The sequence below is a fragment of the Dicentrarchus labrax genome, unplaced genomic scaffold (assembly GCF_905237075.1).
Source record: "Dicentrarchus labrax unplaced genomic scaffold, dlabrax2021, whole genome shotgun sequence".
Classification (NCBI taxonomy): Eukaryota; Metazoa; Chordata; class Actinopteri; family Moronidae; genus Dicentrarchus; species Dicentrarchus labrax.
Genome location: NW_026136710.1, coordinates 4,592,922 through 4,607,563, shown reverse-complemented (window position 1 = coordinate 4,607,563; position 14,642 = coordinate 4,592,922). Strand labels below are relative to the sequence as shown.

The 14,642-nt window shown below is 38.8% G+C and overlaps 2 protein-coding genes across 3 annotated transcripts; both read left to right on the top strand.

Moving 5' to 3' along the window:
- Positions 1-1,516: 1,516 nt before the first annotated feature.
- LOC127370476 (lysosomal membrane ascorbate-dependent ferrireductase CYB561A3-like) lies at positions 1,517-4,836 on the top strand. Its single transcript, XM_051412563.1, has 6 exons — positions 1,517-1,740; positions 2,438-2,629; positions 3,706-3,914; positions 4,045-4,199; positions 4,366-4,522; positions 4,680-4,836. The coding sequence occupies exons 2-6, from the start codon at positions 2,443-2,445 to the stop codon at positions 4,704-4,706; spliced, it is 735 nt and encodes a 244-aa protein (XP_051268523.1). The 5' UTR covers positions 1,517-1,740; positions 2,438-2,442; the 3' UTR covers positions 4,707-4,836.
- Positions 4,837-5,913: 1,077 nt separating this feature from the next.
- On the top strand, positions 5,914-14,196 carry trappc13 (trafficking protein particle complex subunit 13). 2 transcript variants are annotated; one of them, XM_051412979.1, is made up of 13 exons: positions 5,914-6,056; positions 6,836-6,904; positions 8,969-9,068; positions 9,189-9,273; positions 9,391-9,518; positions 9,684-9,756; positions 10,100-10,144; positions 10,592-10,609; positions 12,900-13,033; positions 13,133-13,331; positions 13,433-13,533; positions 13,653-13,800; positions 13,886-14,196. In XM_051412979.1, exons 1-13 carry the CDS (start codon positions 6,011-6,013, stop codon positions 13,991-13,993), a joined length of 1,254 nt encoding a protein of 417 aa, XP_051268939.1. In that variant the 5' UTR covers positions 5,914-6,010; the 3' UTR covers positions 13,994-14,196. The 2 variants fall into 2 exon arrangements, with proteins under 2 accessions (XP_051268939.1, XP_051268941.1); XM_051412981.1 differs by lacking the exon at positions 10,592-10,609.
- The last annotated feature ends 446 nt before the right edge of the window (positions 14,197-14,642 follow it).

Here is a 14,642-nt window from a genome sequence, read left to right as displayed (position 1 = left end):
TACAGAATAAATCTATCAAAAGCTGGCATGGATGGTGTTATATATGTGTTTAAAATCCTAATTTGACATTGATCATTCCGCTTCACCAAGGTGGAAAAGTTTTATTGCTTTGTAATCTCTCAGTTTAATTTGTCATATGTTACTTTGCTTGGTGGCATATTCCTGGGTCTATTCTCAAATGTAGGGTGCAATAAAGAAAGGTGATTAGATTAGATTATTTTAAATGTGAGTTGTTACATTTTCAAAGCTTAAGATATTGTAAATATGTAAGATATAAAACAGTATTCAAATGTGGGGAAATAGTGTACATTGTGTGGGATATGTCCACAAATTTTAATCCAGTTTATGATAAATATCACTGTTTATTTTCTGCAGTCCTGACCAGTCAGACCAATCACATCAAACAAAACAAAATGGGAAACATCAACACCGCATCCCAGATGAGCAACTACAGCAAGAGGAACGTCCGAGTATTCGTCACAGAGAAGGCTCTGGAGATTGACGCATTTATCTCCTCCCAGTCTGGAGGCGACGATAAGAGCTGGAAGAGCTCGTCTGTGCTTCCTGCTGACAAAAAGTTCAACTTTAGGAATGACACCAAGAGCATCCGTGTGCTGGCCTCTCAGACTCAGGAAGTGCCCTGGAACGCTGATCACTTTCTGTCCGTCTTTGTGGAGGATGAAGATGACGAAAACATTTGTTCCAAGCAAATCATGCACAACATGGCGCTGAGTGCTCCAGTTACTGTGCTGCTGTATGATGTGTAGATTAAAACCTTTGTTTACATGCAGAACAGTGTACTGTTTTGCTGTCACAGGTCTGAATTAATCAAACTATGCATTGAGCATCTGAGTTCCTACTGCTGTTAACATAACCTATCTCTAAGTGCCTTCAATAAAAGTGCTGCTCAGCTTCACGCTCCTCCTGCCTTTGCATTTGTCATTACAAAGTAAAATAAGATTACACATTCATTTGGTGTCACTCTGTCTGCGTGACAGACTCAGTGATCATCTGCTTTTAGTCCGGAGCTCAGAATTATTGCTAAACAGTGGAGGCTTTATTCATACTGGAGGTCTGTGCTAAATTATATGATATGGTAAGCGGTCTCTATCAGCCACATGGTTGTTTTGAAAAAGAAAAAAACATCTTCATAACACCTAACTTTGTGACTCCGTTCATGCACAAACACAAATGCATGTAGTCAAGCATGTTATAGGTCTGTTAAAAGGAAGTTATATAAAACGTATTTGTGTTGGTTCAAGCTTAAAGCCCTTCATCTATAAATCATTGTCAAATATAATACAGCATGTGAAAGCAAAGCAAAGGAGTATTTTATATACCCCGTCCTATATAAATATGTCTTAATATTACTACTTTAATGTTACAGTAAGTTTGCTTTGTAATAAACAGGAGAGTCTATATAGCAAATCAACATGACCAAGCAAAAAGTGAGTTACGTTATGACACATGAAATCTGTTTTGTAATCTTTCTTTTGCACACAACCCTCAGAACAAAACAGACCTGGTCCCAGTAACACCATCCCTCTTTTACCCACCAGACCTATTCAACTTATTCAACAATTCCTTGCGGGTGTAATAATCTGAGTCGATCTATAAAAGACTGGACGTAAAATAAAAAAAACAGGAAAATTGATGTTTATGGTTGTGGTTTGGGATCATCTTTAAGTAGAAGGAGCGTAAAGAGGCAGGATTCACTGGAGGGACAGAAGCACTCACCCGGTGAGTACTAATCGTTACACAGACGATTTGTTTTTGAAAAGTTAAGCTCAAAATGTTATAATGCCTTTAAAGCTTTTTTAAACATTTTCTGTGTGTATTGAGGAGTGATGGAACGTAACAAAGTACATTTATGTGATATAAGTACTGTACTGAGGTACTTTTACCACTTCATGCTTATTTATACTGCAGAGCTTCAGTTACTAATTAAGATTTTTCATATAAAACATACTGTATAATCCCCTATTCAATTATAATGTATGCTTGCCTGCTTATATCACATTATTCACTAGTCTATATTATTTAGGACCTAAAATATGGCCATCATGGCTATTATAAGTTTGGGGCTTTTACGCTGTTAGAGACAGAACTGACCAACAATATATAACAGCTACTGTACAGCCTACACTTACACATGAATATATCAGTAAAAAAGAATCCACAAATATAATCTGAATATGAAATTGGCTGTTCTACAGTGATTTTACTTTTTAAACTTAAATTCTTCTTAAATATATAAGATACACTTTTATCTAAGTAATATTTGTAATGCTTGTAACATCTGGATCAAAAAAGACTGTACTTTTTTTTTTACACTGTTTTATTACTCTTACTCAAGTAAATGATCTTTTTTAATCATTCAGACGCTCACATAAACTCACCATGTTCTACTTACGACATCTCCCTCCCAAACTCACAGATACGATGAGGCCGTCTGTGTTTTTCTACCTCACCTACGCACTGTGTGTGTGTTTGGGCCTGCTCTGTCTGCTGTTTGTGACGTACTGGAACTCCCACTGGAGAGGTGGTTTCTCCTGGGATGGCTCAGCTCTGCAGTTCAACTGGCATCCTGTCCTCATGGTGTCTGGGCTGGTGGTTCTGTATGGCAACGGTGAGTTACTAACAGTCAGGCAATAAATCCTGTCTGCGTGAAGGTTATAATGTTCTGTTTTTCTTTTTAATGAAACTGTTTCAGAGAGGTGTTGATTCAGTCGTATGATCAGTTTGGAGGATGTAGTTGGTAGTTTGCAGAGAGATATCTTTAAATTAAATGCAAACAGGAATTTTATGATTAATTATATCCCAATATCTTGGATCATCTGTCAACCACTGACCATACAAAGAAAAAATATTGGCCTTAAAGGTCATTTTTACAGATAACGTTCAGTTATTTGTGAAAACAGTTCAATATCTCCATCTTCTGTCGCTCTGAAGGGAGAAAATAAGCCAGATTCTGTCATCGGGGTTATCTTGGACTGAGACTGAAAATCTTTAACAGAAAGGCTGTGTTATTGATTGGAAGTGTGGTGTTTGAAAGATGTGGGCATTTTGTCAGGCAGAAAGAGTCAAAAGAGAACAGAAGGTGCTTCTGTGCTGCATTAGGACTACTTTAGGATCCAGTGTGTGTGGAGCTTTTTCTGCTTGTTGTGAGTCACCCAACATAACTAAGTGTAGTTCTAAATCACTGGAGTATCCCTTCAACTTTTCTGGGGGAAAGAACTAAAAAAAATATATTTATTAACAACCATATTTCAGTTAATGTTTATGTGTAGATACAGGGATGGATCAATACATTGCACAAATCTATTGCACCGCTATGAATGAATTGATTTCCAGCAATTGTTCAGGGTTTTGTTTAGTAGTGAATCATCATTCCTCGTAGATGTCTCAGCTGAAATGAGTTTTCACTGCGGCCGACTGAGCCTGGAAGTACTGTAACTCAATGAAACTGCTGAAAACTTGTGGATTTGGTTATTATTTTAATAATAATCTATGCAGACACTGAACTCATTACATTTTTCACTGGATGAGTGCATCAACTAGATGATTTGAATGTGAAACGTAAGTGAAAATATCATCTGACTTTTCAGTTTAAAAATTGTAAAATAACAGTGCCAATATCAAGTAAGTATTTAGCGCTTTCAATGAAAAGCAGAAAGTTTGCTTTATTTATTCCTCAACTTTCAGCGGCCGTTGTGTATCGCGCACCATTCACCTGGAAGCAGAAAAAGAACACCTGGAAACTGGTTCATGCTGGACTGATGCTTTTGGCTCTGTTGCTGTCCATCTTGGGCCTGTGTGCCGTGTTTGACTTCCACAGTGGTTCCCACATCCCTGACCTGTACTCTCTGCACAGCTGGGTGGGCATCTGTACCGTGGTAATGTTTACATTCCAGGTATGGATAACAGATATTCACAAAGTACTTATGTCTATGAACCTACTCGTATCAAATGTTTAATTATGAATTATTCTGTAAGAAAACACTGAATCCTTCCCTTGTTGTCATTTCACCATGCTGCTAATAGTGGGTCCTTGGCCTGGCTGGCTTCCTGTTTCCTTGTTCAACAACGTGGTTCCGTAGCACCCTGAAACCAGTCCATGTCTGGATGGGAAAAGCCATCTTGGTCCTCAGTCTGACCTCCTGCATCAGTGGTATCAATGAGAAACTGCTGCTTACTCTGTAAGAGCTCAAATATCCAACAGATCACAACACAGCCAATATCACACATCATTTCACACACACATTAACAAAGCATGATGCAGAAGTTGCACTATAAATCAGTCAGCCAAAAAATCAACCATTCACCAAACTGAACCCATGAACTTAATGTCTCTGTCTGTTGTAGTAACGGAAGCAGCGGTGAACCTTACAACTCACTGCCTGAGGAAGCAAAGTTTGCAAATTCCCTCGGCATCCTCACTGTGGCCTTTGGATTGGTTGTCTTTGGCATCTTGTCTAGAAACAAATGGCAGCGGCCGGACACAGATAGTGAAAGTGTTCACGTAAGTATGGATGCTCGACAATGATCAGATCATCCTTTTGGTTTGAACTGGTATAGACGTGAATTACATATTTTATTTCCTCACTGGGATAAAATGTGTTGTTTTGTATTTTAATTCTCTGTGTGAATTGATAATTGAGATGTCATTTTAATTACAGCTTCTGCTCAATGAAGACAACACATGAGAACACTGGAGACACTGCAGGAAGAAGACATCAATTTGTCATTTAAAGTACACATAATAAACAGGTTTTCATTCCAATTAGATGGAAACTGCATTTGATTTCATTGATTAAATTCACTGACTTGTTTTTATACTTTTATATATTCTATTTCTTCTTCTTTGTAGCTTGATGACTTAAAGCAACATTTGGTGAATCAAGGTTCTTTCTCTTATAGAGAGCTGGATTTTAAATAATTAGGTTTGTATGATTAGTATTTCTAATGTTAAACACTCTACCATTTGGTTTGTTATACAGGTTGAGACAATATTGGAAAGTGAATGAATAAATTGACCCAAAGAGTTACAGCCTACAACAGTTAAAATGTTAATTGAATTGAAAACACCATGCCCTCACACAGATTATACGCACAAAATAAACAATCATTAAATTACAAAAAGCATGAAAAGAAGTAACAGAATACACTTCGCTGACTGCTCTGACATGTTTCACTGTTGCACCTTCTGCTGAGGTATTGATTATTTCTGGATGAGGCCAAGAGAGGTCATCTCCACCACCATTGCACCTTTAGACTCAAAATCAAGCTGAGATTGAGCTACATATCCATTGTGTATATATCCAACCCAACTCCTAGAAATGATCTTACACTACTGGCCCCGCAGGTGAGAATATTATTTTATCTCAGGTATTAATTAGGTAATAGAATCGTGTGGTATTTTATTAACAATGTATAAAGTCTCACAAGTGTCATTTTGGTTGTCATTATAGATGATATAGGTCCCTTTTGTTATTAAACTGATGAACTGGAGCTGCTGCTGTTGTTACAGCCTCAGGCATTACAGGCCCAGACCACTAGAGGTCAGTGTAGTGCAGCAGTAACTCTTATAATGTATCATGTAGATACAGATGGGGAATATAAACTGTATTATTAAGCAAAATTAAGCTGGAAGAAATTCAGTTACATAATGTGCATATACATTTACAGTATCTCCACACACTGCACAGCCAGGATAATCTTTTAGGTACACCATTTACTTTTTGACATATTCTCCTCTGTGTAAATAAGAGTGAAAAATAATAAAAAAAGTTCATAATAATAAAAACAAATAATCCATAATAAAAGAAAAATGATATTCTTTATTGTTGTAGCACCTATCCCGGACTGTGAGGGGCAGTATTACATCGTCCCCAAATCAACAGACGAAGAAGAAACGCGTTTCCTGTAAGGTCAAAGGTTCAACCCCTTAGCTTGTCACAACAACCAGCTAGCATTGCAGCTACCCGAAAACACCATTTTCTCTGTCAGGATGGATGTAAATCAGGCGAAACAGGAACACCTACTCGCATTAAAAGGTATTTGTATCGCCATCGCCACAACACACAGCTCGTCATATCCGGACGCTGCTTTAAGGCTAAAAACCGGCTGTCGGACATTTGTTGTTATAAGCTGCTAATAGCGCTAGTTAGCGAGCTGAAAACAGTGTCAAACTTTTAGAGTCGGTTATATACAACATACAGACTGCTGGTGACAGTTGTAACATTAAAAAAAATCTGTATTTATTATTCTTTTAGCTGAGAGACACTACCAATGTTTTCTTCCCAGGATTGTGTCAGCGAGGTTGTTTGTTGCTGTTGTGTTGTCAGCTCACTTGCTTTGTTGTCTTTTCGGTGAGCTGTTGTGTTATTGTGTTTGTTGTCTGTCTGTGAATGTGTTCTGGCCACTGCCAAGAGCTACTGACAGTCACACCATGTGTCAGGAAGCTGCTGCAGTCGGTAAAACCTCATTCTGCTCCTGATGACAGTTCATGTGGTTCATAATGGAAGAGTCATCACTGCACCATGGGTTGTTGTTGTTGTTGTTGTTGTTTGCTAAAAGCTGTGTGCTATTTGTGTGTGCCACCTAGAAAACAAATTTACAGTAAAGGTTATTTATGTGTTACAACCCAACACTGCAGTAGATGATCTGTTGTAATTGTATACTGACATAAAACCTTGCATGCGATTGCTGTGTAATACTGAAGTTACTGGCACTAGGGTGTGGTCGATTCAGAGGTAGAGGTTACTTTAAAGTCCCCACTGTAACTGACCTACTTGTGTGTCCGATCACTAACCAGTGTCGCTTTGTTTTGCAGTGATGCGGTTAACAAAACCGACACTCTTCACAAACTTGCCAGTCACGTGTGAAGATCGAGATCTGCCAGGTAAGCCTGTTAAACCCAGAGTCCCGAAGACAGACTCGTTAGAATTGAATTCCCACAGATCTACAGCAGAACAGAAGGAGGAATGATATCTATTTGTCCAGCAACTAGCAGGTGGATAGTCATTTTAAGATGCATGGTTAGATCAGGTAACCTGCATGTCTTGGGACTGTGGGAGGAAACCGGAGAGCACCTGTTGGAAACCTAAGCAGTCATGGGGAGAGAAAGGTTCCAGTCAGCCGGCTCAGGTTCAAACCCTGGATCTTTTTGCTTTAAGGTCACATTAAAGATTACAGTGGAGAAAACCTCAGCATAACAATTCTGTGTCATTTCTTGCCATTTGTCTTTTTGAATAAATCGTCCCCACAACCAAGTTCTTCCTTCATTTTTTTTTTAAACTACGTCTTTTTGCACGCAACAACGAAGCAGTTTAAAAGGCTCTCCGCCCACGTTATGTAATCCCAGTGAATTCAGTCCATGGCTGTGATTGAGAAACTGACAGAGACTTTGTAAAGTTGCTTCAGAACACCAACATCAAATTAAAATACAAGTGCTCCCATTTTTGAGAAGTTCATATCAACATTTCATAATAACGGGCACAATGGGAAACAACATGAGAACCGAGACCAGGCTTGAGTGGATGTCTTGCTTCCACTTTTTTTTTTTTTTGTGTGTGTCTGAGAAAAATAACTTCTGTTTTTTTTCCCCCCAGTGTTCCTCTCACAAAACTCCCAAACCAATAGCTAACATTCTCTGTGGTTGTGTTTTGATTTAACATTTAACATCTCACTCAAGAAAGCAGACCACATTCCATGTGTGTTATGTGGGAAAAGTTTATTTGAGGCAACAATAGCAAATATTTTAAAATTCAGAAAACCTCATTAAAGAGGCCATAGGGAATGCAGGAAAGGGACAAAAAGTGAAATGCCTGCAATGATGAGCTAATGTAAGTGTGCTGAAGTGTCAAGGATGTAATGTCTGTAGCATTTTTATGAGAATCTTTCTAAATGTGTTATTCATTTACTTCTACAGTGTTAAAATGCCATGCACTGTGTAATGTAGATAAACATTGTAATGTATTATAGATTTACAGTCCCAGTTTTAGATGGCAACCCCACAGAGAGTTTCGGTGTTTGTTTTCCCCTCTGTCCGTGTACAGCACAGAGAAACGTGTTAGCTGCACTGGTAACTGAACTCCATATATACCATAAATCACGCTGACACTTCTAGGTAGGATTGCTATTTATGTAAGAGTAGCAGTGAAGTGTTGGCATATTTCCAAGTGCACAAAGATGAATTGGTTGAATTGGACATTAGAAACATAAAACCATTTGCCCGTTTTGCTCTTGTGTTTCCACTTTAACTCCTGCACTCAATGCAGAATCTTCTATATTGGTCGTATTGTTGTTATTAATGATAGAGGTAGGTATATTAGTGGAAGTCATAGTAGAATGAGTGGTATTATTAATATTAGTCAGTGATGATCACAGTGTAAGATGTATGTGACCAAATTGTTGGGCAGTGGGACAGAAATGAACCCAATAAAAACTCTTCTGGTTCAGGCTGCTTTGAAACCTGATCTTCAAAGCTCCTTTCTCTCTGTGATCCTCCCTGCAGTTCACAGAAACACTTGTATTAAACCTTACAGTGTCCACATCTTCTATAGCTACACAGTCCGCAGGTTTTATAAAACCTACGGGCACATTAGTACTAACTGTGATTTTGGCAGTTAAAAATTGGAAACAAACTCGAGTTTCATTTTAGTTACAAATTTGCAACAACTTGCATGTGAATACATTATTGTGATGTTGTAGTTCATTACAGAACTATGGTACTTGCGTTAGCCAACTGGGATTGAACAGGCGTGTCGGGTATTGTGACCAAGATCTTAAGGTTGTGTGTAGGTAAGACAGAATGGACTCTGAATGTTGTTGGTATGAATAGTTCCCTGGCTTAAATAACTTCTGTCTTTAATACAGGTGTTTTGATTCTTCCTGGCAACAAACAAGTGTTGTGTCCAGTGCATTAACAGATTAACACATACTTCTTGGGTTTTTCCCCGTGTAGGAGATTTGTTCGGTCAGCTCATGAGGGAGGACCCGTCCACCATCAAAGGAGCGGAGATTTTAATGCTCGGAGAGATGCTTACATTACCACAGAACTTCGGGTAATAAACGCTCATTTTCTGTAGGAGAGTGTAACCATTAACACTATGTACTTTTTGTGGATCTAACTTTTGTTTTAAAGTTTAAAGATCTGACTTTTTCCACGTCTCTGCTCTACACAGAAATATTTTCCTCGGCGAGACCTTCTCCAGTTACATCAGTGTGCACAATGATAGCAACCAAGTTGTGAAGGACATTCTTGTGAAGGTGCTGTGAAAAAAAAAAAAGAAATAATAATAAGAAATACCCATCCAACACTTATTTCACCCTTTACACTCCTGTTTTACCCATAATTCTCCTGCTGTGTGATGTGATCCTGTACAGGCTGATCTACAGACCAGCTCACAGAGGCTCAACCTCTCGGCGTCAAACTCTGCAGTATCAGAACTTAAACCTGAATGTTGCATTGATGACGTTATCCACCACGAGGTCAAAGAAATTGGAACCCACATGTGAGTGTTTTTCCCTTATTTTGTTATAGCGCCTCATAGTGTCACCAAAACCCAAAATATCTTCCCAACTGACCAATCGGAGAAGCAATCTCTTCATGGATAAGAAATGTGTTGTTGTATTTTTTGCATTTTTGAAATGTTTGTTTCCTCTCCTCCAATTTCCAGCTTAGTCTGTGCTGTCAGTTACACCACTCAGTATGGGGAGAAGCTCTATTTTCGGAAGTTCTTCAAATTCCAGGTGAGTTATATTTGAGCACTGTCATTAGACGGCAGGGGTTAACTCAAGAGTAAGCTTGGAGGAGGCCTGAGGAATGTCACAGGTCTACAACAGAGCAAAAGCAATTACCATCCAAGCTATGGATCTGGTGTCCTGCGGTCTTCAGCGCTCACTTTGTGGACTAATTGTAACCCCGTTCCCTTCCCTCTAGCAACAGTTTCAGTAAGACCTGTATTGTCCCTCAGATTTCAATTACTTCCTTTTCTTAGCTGAAGATTTCCAGTCTGATTAGAATTATTTTTGCTGAATGGAGGTACAGTGTGAGAAAACTACAGCATTCAGTCTGCAATCTATTTTCAATCAGGTTTTGAAGCCACTGGATGTGAAGACAAAGTTCTACAATGCGGAGGTAAGTTAGCCACTCTCGAATACCTCCACCAACATAATCTAAAGTGCTGCTACCAGCATACACACTCTGTGCATTTCTCACCACGTCATTCTGTAAAATAGAAGAACTGTATTGTCTGACATGCAAGTTCTTACTGTAGCATATATAACATGCTTCATATCATGTTTCATATCATAGTTAGGAACATTTCCAGCTGCTTATAGGGGCAGTTAGTATAAGACACGTCTCCTGGAAAACCCTTGTACCTCCAGAAAACGTCAGCTTCCCAGAAAAGCACAGCGTAAAGAGCTGGAGATCAAGCGTTTTCCTCACAGAGGCAACAAGCTTTTTCCCTTTCCTCATTTTCATACCAGTAGCTTTTTTATATTATGCAAATATTCATTGTCATCGTCTTTGGCATGTAACTTCATTTGTTTATTATGTCTTGTATTTTATTTTCTCCATTAGAGTGACCTCAGTTCTGTGGTAATTGTTTCTTCTGTTCTCATCGCTGAACATTAGCTTCACTTAATCCTTTTTGGTGCTGCAGACTTTGTCTTTCTGGGGCCAATGGAAAGGTGCAAAGTAGAAGAATGGAAAGTAACGTATGAATAATAAAACAGCTACTAGATTGTTAAAGACAAACAAGTGACGACATAAATTTGAACATGTCAGTCCTCCACATGAACTTTCCATTCTCTTTCCCTTTGCCCTTTCTTTGGACGCTCATGCTTTCTTGCAAACTCATCCTACACAGGGCTTGGACTTTTTAATTGAAGGTCGTGGTGTCAAATTGTGGTGGGTGGGGTTGCATTGATTATTCAATTTATCATCCCTGGGGGAAATTTATGGATATGCACCATGTTTGTTCTCATTTTCTATTTGTCAAGATGTAAATGATTAGGTAACATTGCAGACATGAATGAATCTCACTTTTTAAACGTTTGCATTGCTGGGTTTAAGGTTAAAGTGTGATGTAACAGACCAATTAAGTCTTTCTGTCAGTGATTATAAAACCAAAATTACTTCAATCATTTACCATTGGGTCATAATTGTTTTACAGTTAATGAAACAAATGACTATATGTAATAACATTTGAGGTGTCAGGTATTGGAATGGCTTTGCATGGATGATGCTAAGCTCTGTGATTTTAACATTAACCTCATTCAGAATGGTTCATGGTCAGTTCTTGTATTATGAATTGCAGGCATGAACTAATCTCTGCTTCTCTCTCATTGTATCTTACTGTATAGTAGAGGTTGCACTGAAGGTTTGACTGTTGTAAAGACCACTGAGTGTTACTTTTCCAAAGCATCAACTAGTTATTTACATAAAAACAACAAGGAAAACAATCCTCTACAAACACCATGTCAAGGCTTGTAAGGTGCAGGATTTGAACTTTACACAATTAGTCAGAACCAATTATCTTTCAGCAAAGGTTGGACATTTCTGAGCAACTCGTTATTATAACATTATTTTTCTTCTTATTCTAAGTTACCTTAGTTTGTATTTACCATTAATAACTGGTAAACACATTGTCCTTTGGGGTATTAGTGATAAGTGTTGCAATAATTTATCTCTTCTGCTTTAACAGTGGTATTTACATGTATAAAGATACATCTTTTGTATTTTTTAATAAGTAACACCACCTTTAGCAGTGGAGCAGTGACTCTGAAGTGTTTGTAAATCTGTTTTCACTACAAATGATTGGTGACTGGAGAGCAGAACCGTAAATTAATTCAAAGGTTCTGATGCAGATGACATGGCTGCTTGAAATAATCCGATTGGTTAAAAGCACACAACTAGTTGATGTTTAAAAGAGGCTTGTTGATTGTTGTTGTGCAACCCCTACTGTATATCCGCTGGTCAGCACTTGTACTAACAATGTCCTCAAAGGAACACTGAGCAAACTTAATAGAATTCAGTTCATGTTTAATGTTTGTCTTCTGAGTCTGATTTATAAATGTTACCCATTACATGACTCTCACATCACCTTAGAGTAGCTTAAAGGTTAGATTCACATTTTATTCCAAGTCTATCTCAAAACATGACTGACTGATTCCTCCTGTTCACACTGGCCTTAAAAAGATCCCTTCCTGATGCGTCTCCAGGGGAAGTGATGGTTGACAAAAACCACAGTCGTGAGTTTGGCTGAAGATAGTACTATATAGAGTTCAGCAGCGTTAAGCAGAAATGATACTTTCTGCTTCTGCAATTATGGTCTGAGTAACTCGTAAGCTCCGTGGTGACATCCACGTACCGCATGGCCACTACGCTGTCCACGTCTTCTAAACAGGATTACTACATGGCCGTGGTGTCTGCAGGTGTCTGTGTATGCGTCCATTTGGAAGTATATTTAGGCCTTTTGTCAAATCAAGTGGCCGTTATCATCCAAAGTTATCTTTTTAGTACAAAATATCCCCTTTTTGTCTCCCTGGACTTTTTTCTTTCTGAGCTGCTGTGGAGGGAATTGGTTAAACGTAAGTGTTCCCTATCTCTTACATTGAATCTTGTTAGGAAGGTATCTCTTCATGGCCTGTATGAACAGGAGGAAAAGCAACCAGTAACTCTTGATATGCACATATGAACATGTGTCTAAGACAGACTTGAACATTTTGAACCTATCCTTTAAGGCAGTAGGATTTTGCCTAAGCCTAACCCCTCTTAATACCTAATAGTAAAGTTGATGTGTTGCTCAGTTTGCCTTGGAGATTATATAATTATACTTAATTGTGAGCAACAAATATTAGTTTGACTCCTGGCTTCTCCGCTCCAGACAGATGAAGTGTTCCTGGAGGCTCAGATCCAGAACATCACCACCTCACCGATGTTCATGGAGAAGGTCTCTCTAGAGCCCTCCCTGATGTACAACGTTACAGAGCTCAACACGGTCGCAGCCGGTGACGAAGGGTAAAAGCACTTCATTGTGATATAATTGTAACAAGGTGAATGGTGGTATTTACCGTCAGCATTCACACTTCACTCATTCATATCTTTTTTCGCTGCCAGAGAGTCCACATTTGGGAAAATGTCCTACTTGCAGCCCATGGACACACGGCAGTACCTGTACTGCTTGAAGCCAAAGCCGGAGTACGCAGAAAAGGCCGGCGTCATAAAGGGCGTGACGGTGATAGGCAAGCTTGACATCGTATGGAAGACCAATCTCGGGGAGAGAGGGAGGCTACAGACCAGTCAGCTGCAAAGAATGGTATTTAGAAGCTTTTATTGGATATGTACGCTACGGAGGGATCACATTTTTTTTCCTATCCTTTTAGGTTTATTTTTGTTCTATCCTTGTATGTCCTCCAGGCTCCAGGCTATGGCGATATCAGGCTGTCCTTGGAGATGATTCCTGACACTGTTAACCTCGAAGAACCTTTTGACATTATCTGTAAAATCACCAACTGCAGGTAGAAACCCACAGTCCAATAGTTGTCCTGCTCCCCATATGAGACAGCCTTCGGTACTATTCAATCATTAATGATTACATTATTGAATTACAACCTTTTTTGTGACCTGTGTGTTGTAGCGAAAGAACCATGGACCTGGTGCTGGAGATGTGTAACACCAGGTCGATCCACTGGTGTGGTGTATCAGGGAGACAGCTGGGGAAACTTAGTCCTGGTGCCTTCCTCTCTCTGCCCCTCATACTCCTCTCATCCATCCAGGGTTTGCAGGTAAGATCCACACTTTGAGGAAAACTGTTGGCTGATATCCTCCATGCTGTTCTAGCTCACCAAAGTCCTCACCTGTTTGTTTCAGAGCATTTCCGGACTGAGACTCACGGATACATTTCTGAAGAGGACGTACGAATATGATGACATTGCACAAGTGTGTGTGGTCTGCCCGTACACGAGCAACGAGTGCTAGGAATTTTATTGACCTTTTTTTGCATTTTAGGTATGAATGGACCAACAGTGGAATTCTGGACATAACGCTGACATTTCACTCTTTTTGCAACCTGATGGGATAATACTGTATTTTAAAATGAATTGTGAATAATATAAATCACTTTCTTTGAAAATAATAATGTAAATGTGCATAAATGTTAATAAAATCTCTGTAATCTTTGATTTCCTATTGCTTTTCCAAACCTATTTCATGGTGTCAGTGGTGGCTTTTGTCATTAAAAATGCTCCCAGACACAATGAGTATTGAATACTCCTTTTATTGTCATTTTTAAAGACATTATAAGTCTGTTTAATGATTGTAGGCTGCACTGATCGTTTCTTCAAACATGATGATTACATGGATTTCTTGTTTTTTAAGACACATTTTTAAATACACAGGTGACCATTGAAATGGTGACCAGATATTGAGCTTATCTGCAGATGCTACAGCAGCAGTTACTTAAGTTAATTGTAATATTAGTGTTACTAATATTGTTAAATTTATTTTAATAACTATTGGAGAACCATTTAACCTGCACAGAAACTGGTATATACTGACTACTGACTCTTTCGTCGCACCATGATGGTTAGTATGCTAAAGTCTGAGGCTTATGGGAAGCTACTGAAAT

Excerpts from the sequence above, each read along its gene's own strand:
- LOC127370476 (XM_051412563.1), top strand. The coding sequence starts at position 2,443 with ATGAGGCCGTCTGTGTTTTTCTACCTCACCTACGCACTGTGTGTGTGT. Across the intron at positions 2,630-3,705 it reads GGTGGTTCTGTATGGCAACG|CGGCCGTTGTGTATCGCGCA; the intron begins GTGAGTTACTAA and ends CTCAACTTTCAG. Across the intron at positions 3,915-4,044 it reads TGGTAATGTTTACATTCCAG|TGGGTCCTTGGCCTGGCTGG; the intron begins GTATGGATAACA and ends TGCTGCTAATAG.
- trappc13 (XM_051412979.1), top strand. The coding sequence starts at position 6,011 with ATGGATGTAAATCAGGCGAAACAGGAACACCTACTCGCATTAAAAG. Across the intron at positions 6,057-6,835 it reads ACACCTACTCGCATTAAAAG|TGATGCGGTTAACAAAACCG; the intron begins GTATTTGTATCG and ends TTTGTTTTGCAG. Across the intron at positions 9,069-9,188 it reads ACATTACCACAGAACTTCGG|AAATATTTTCCTCGGCGAGA; the intron begins GTAATAAACGCT and ends TGCTCTACACAG.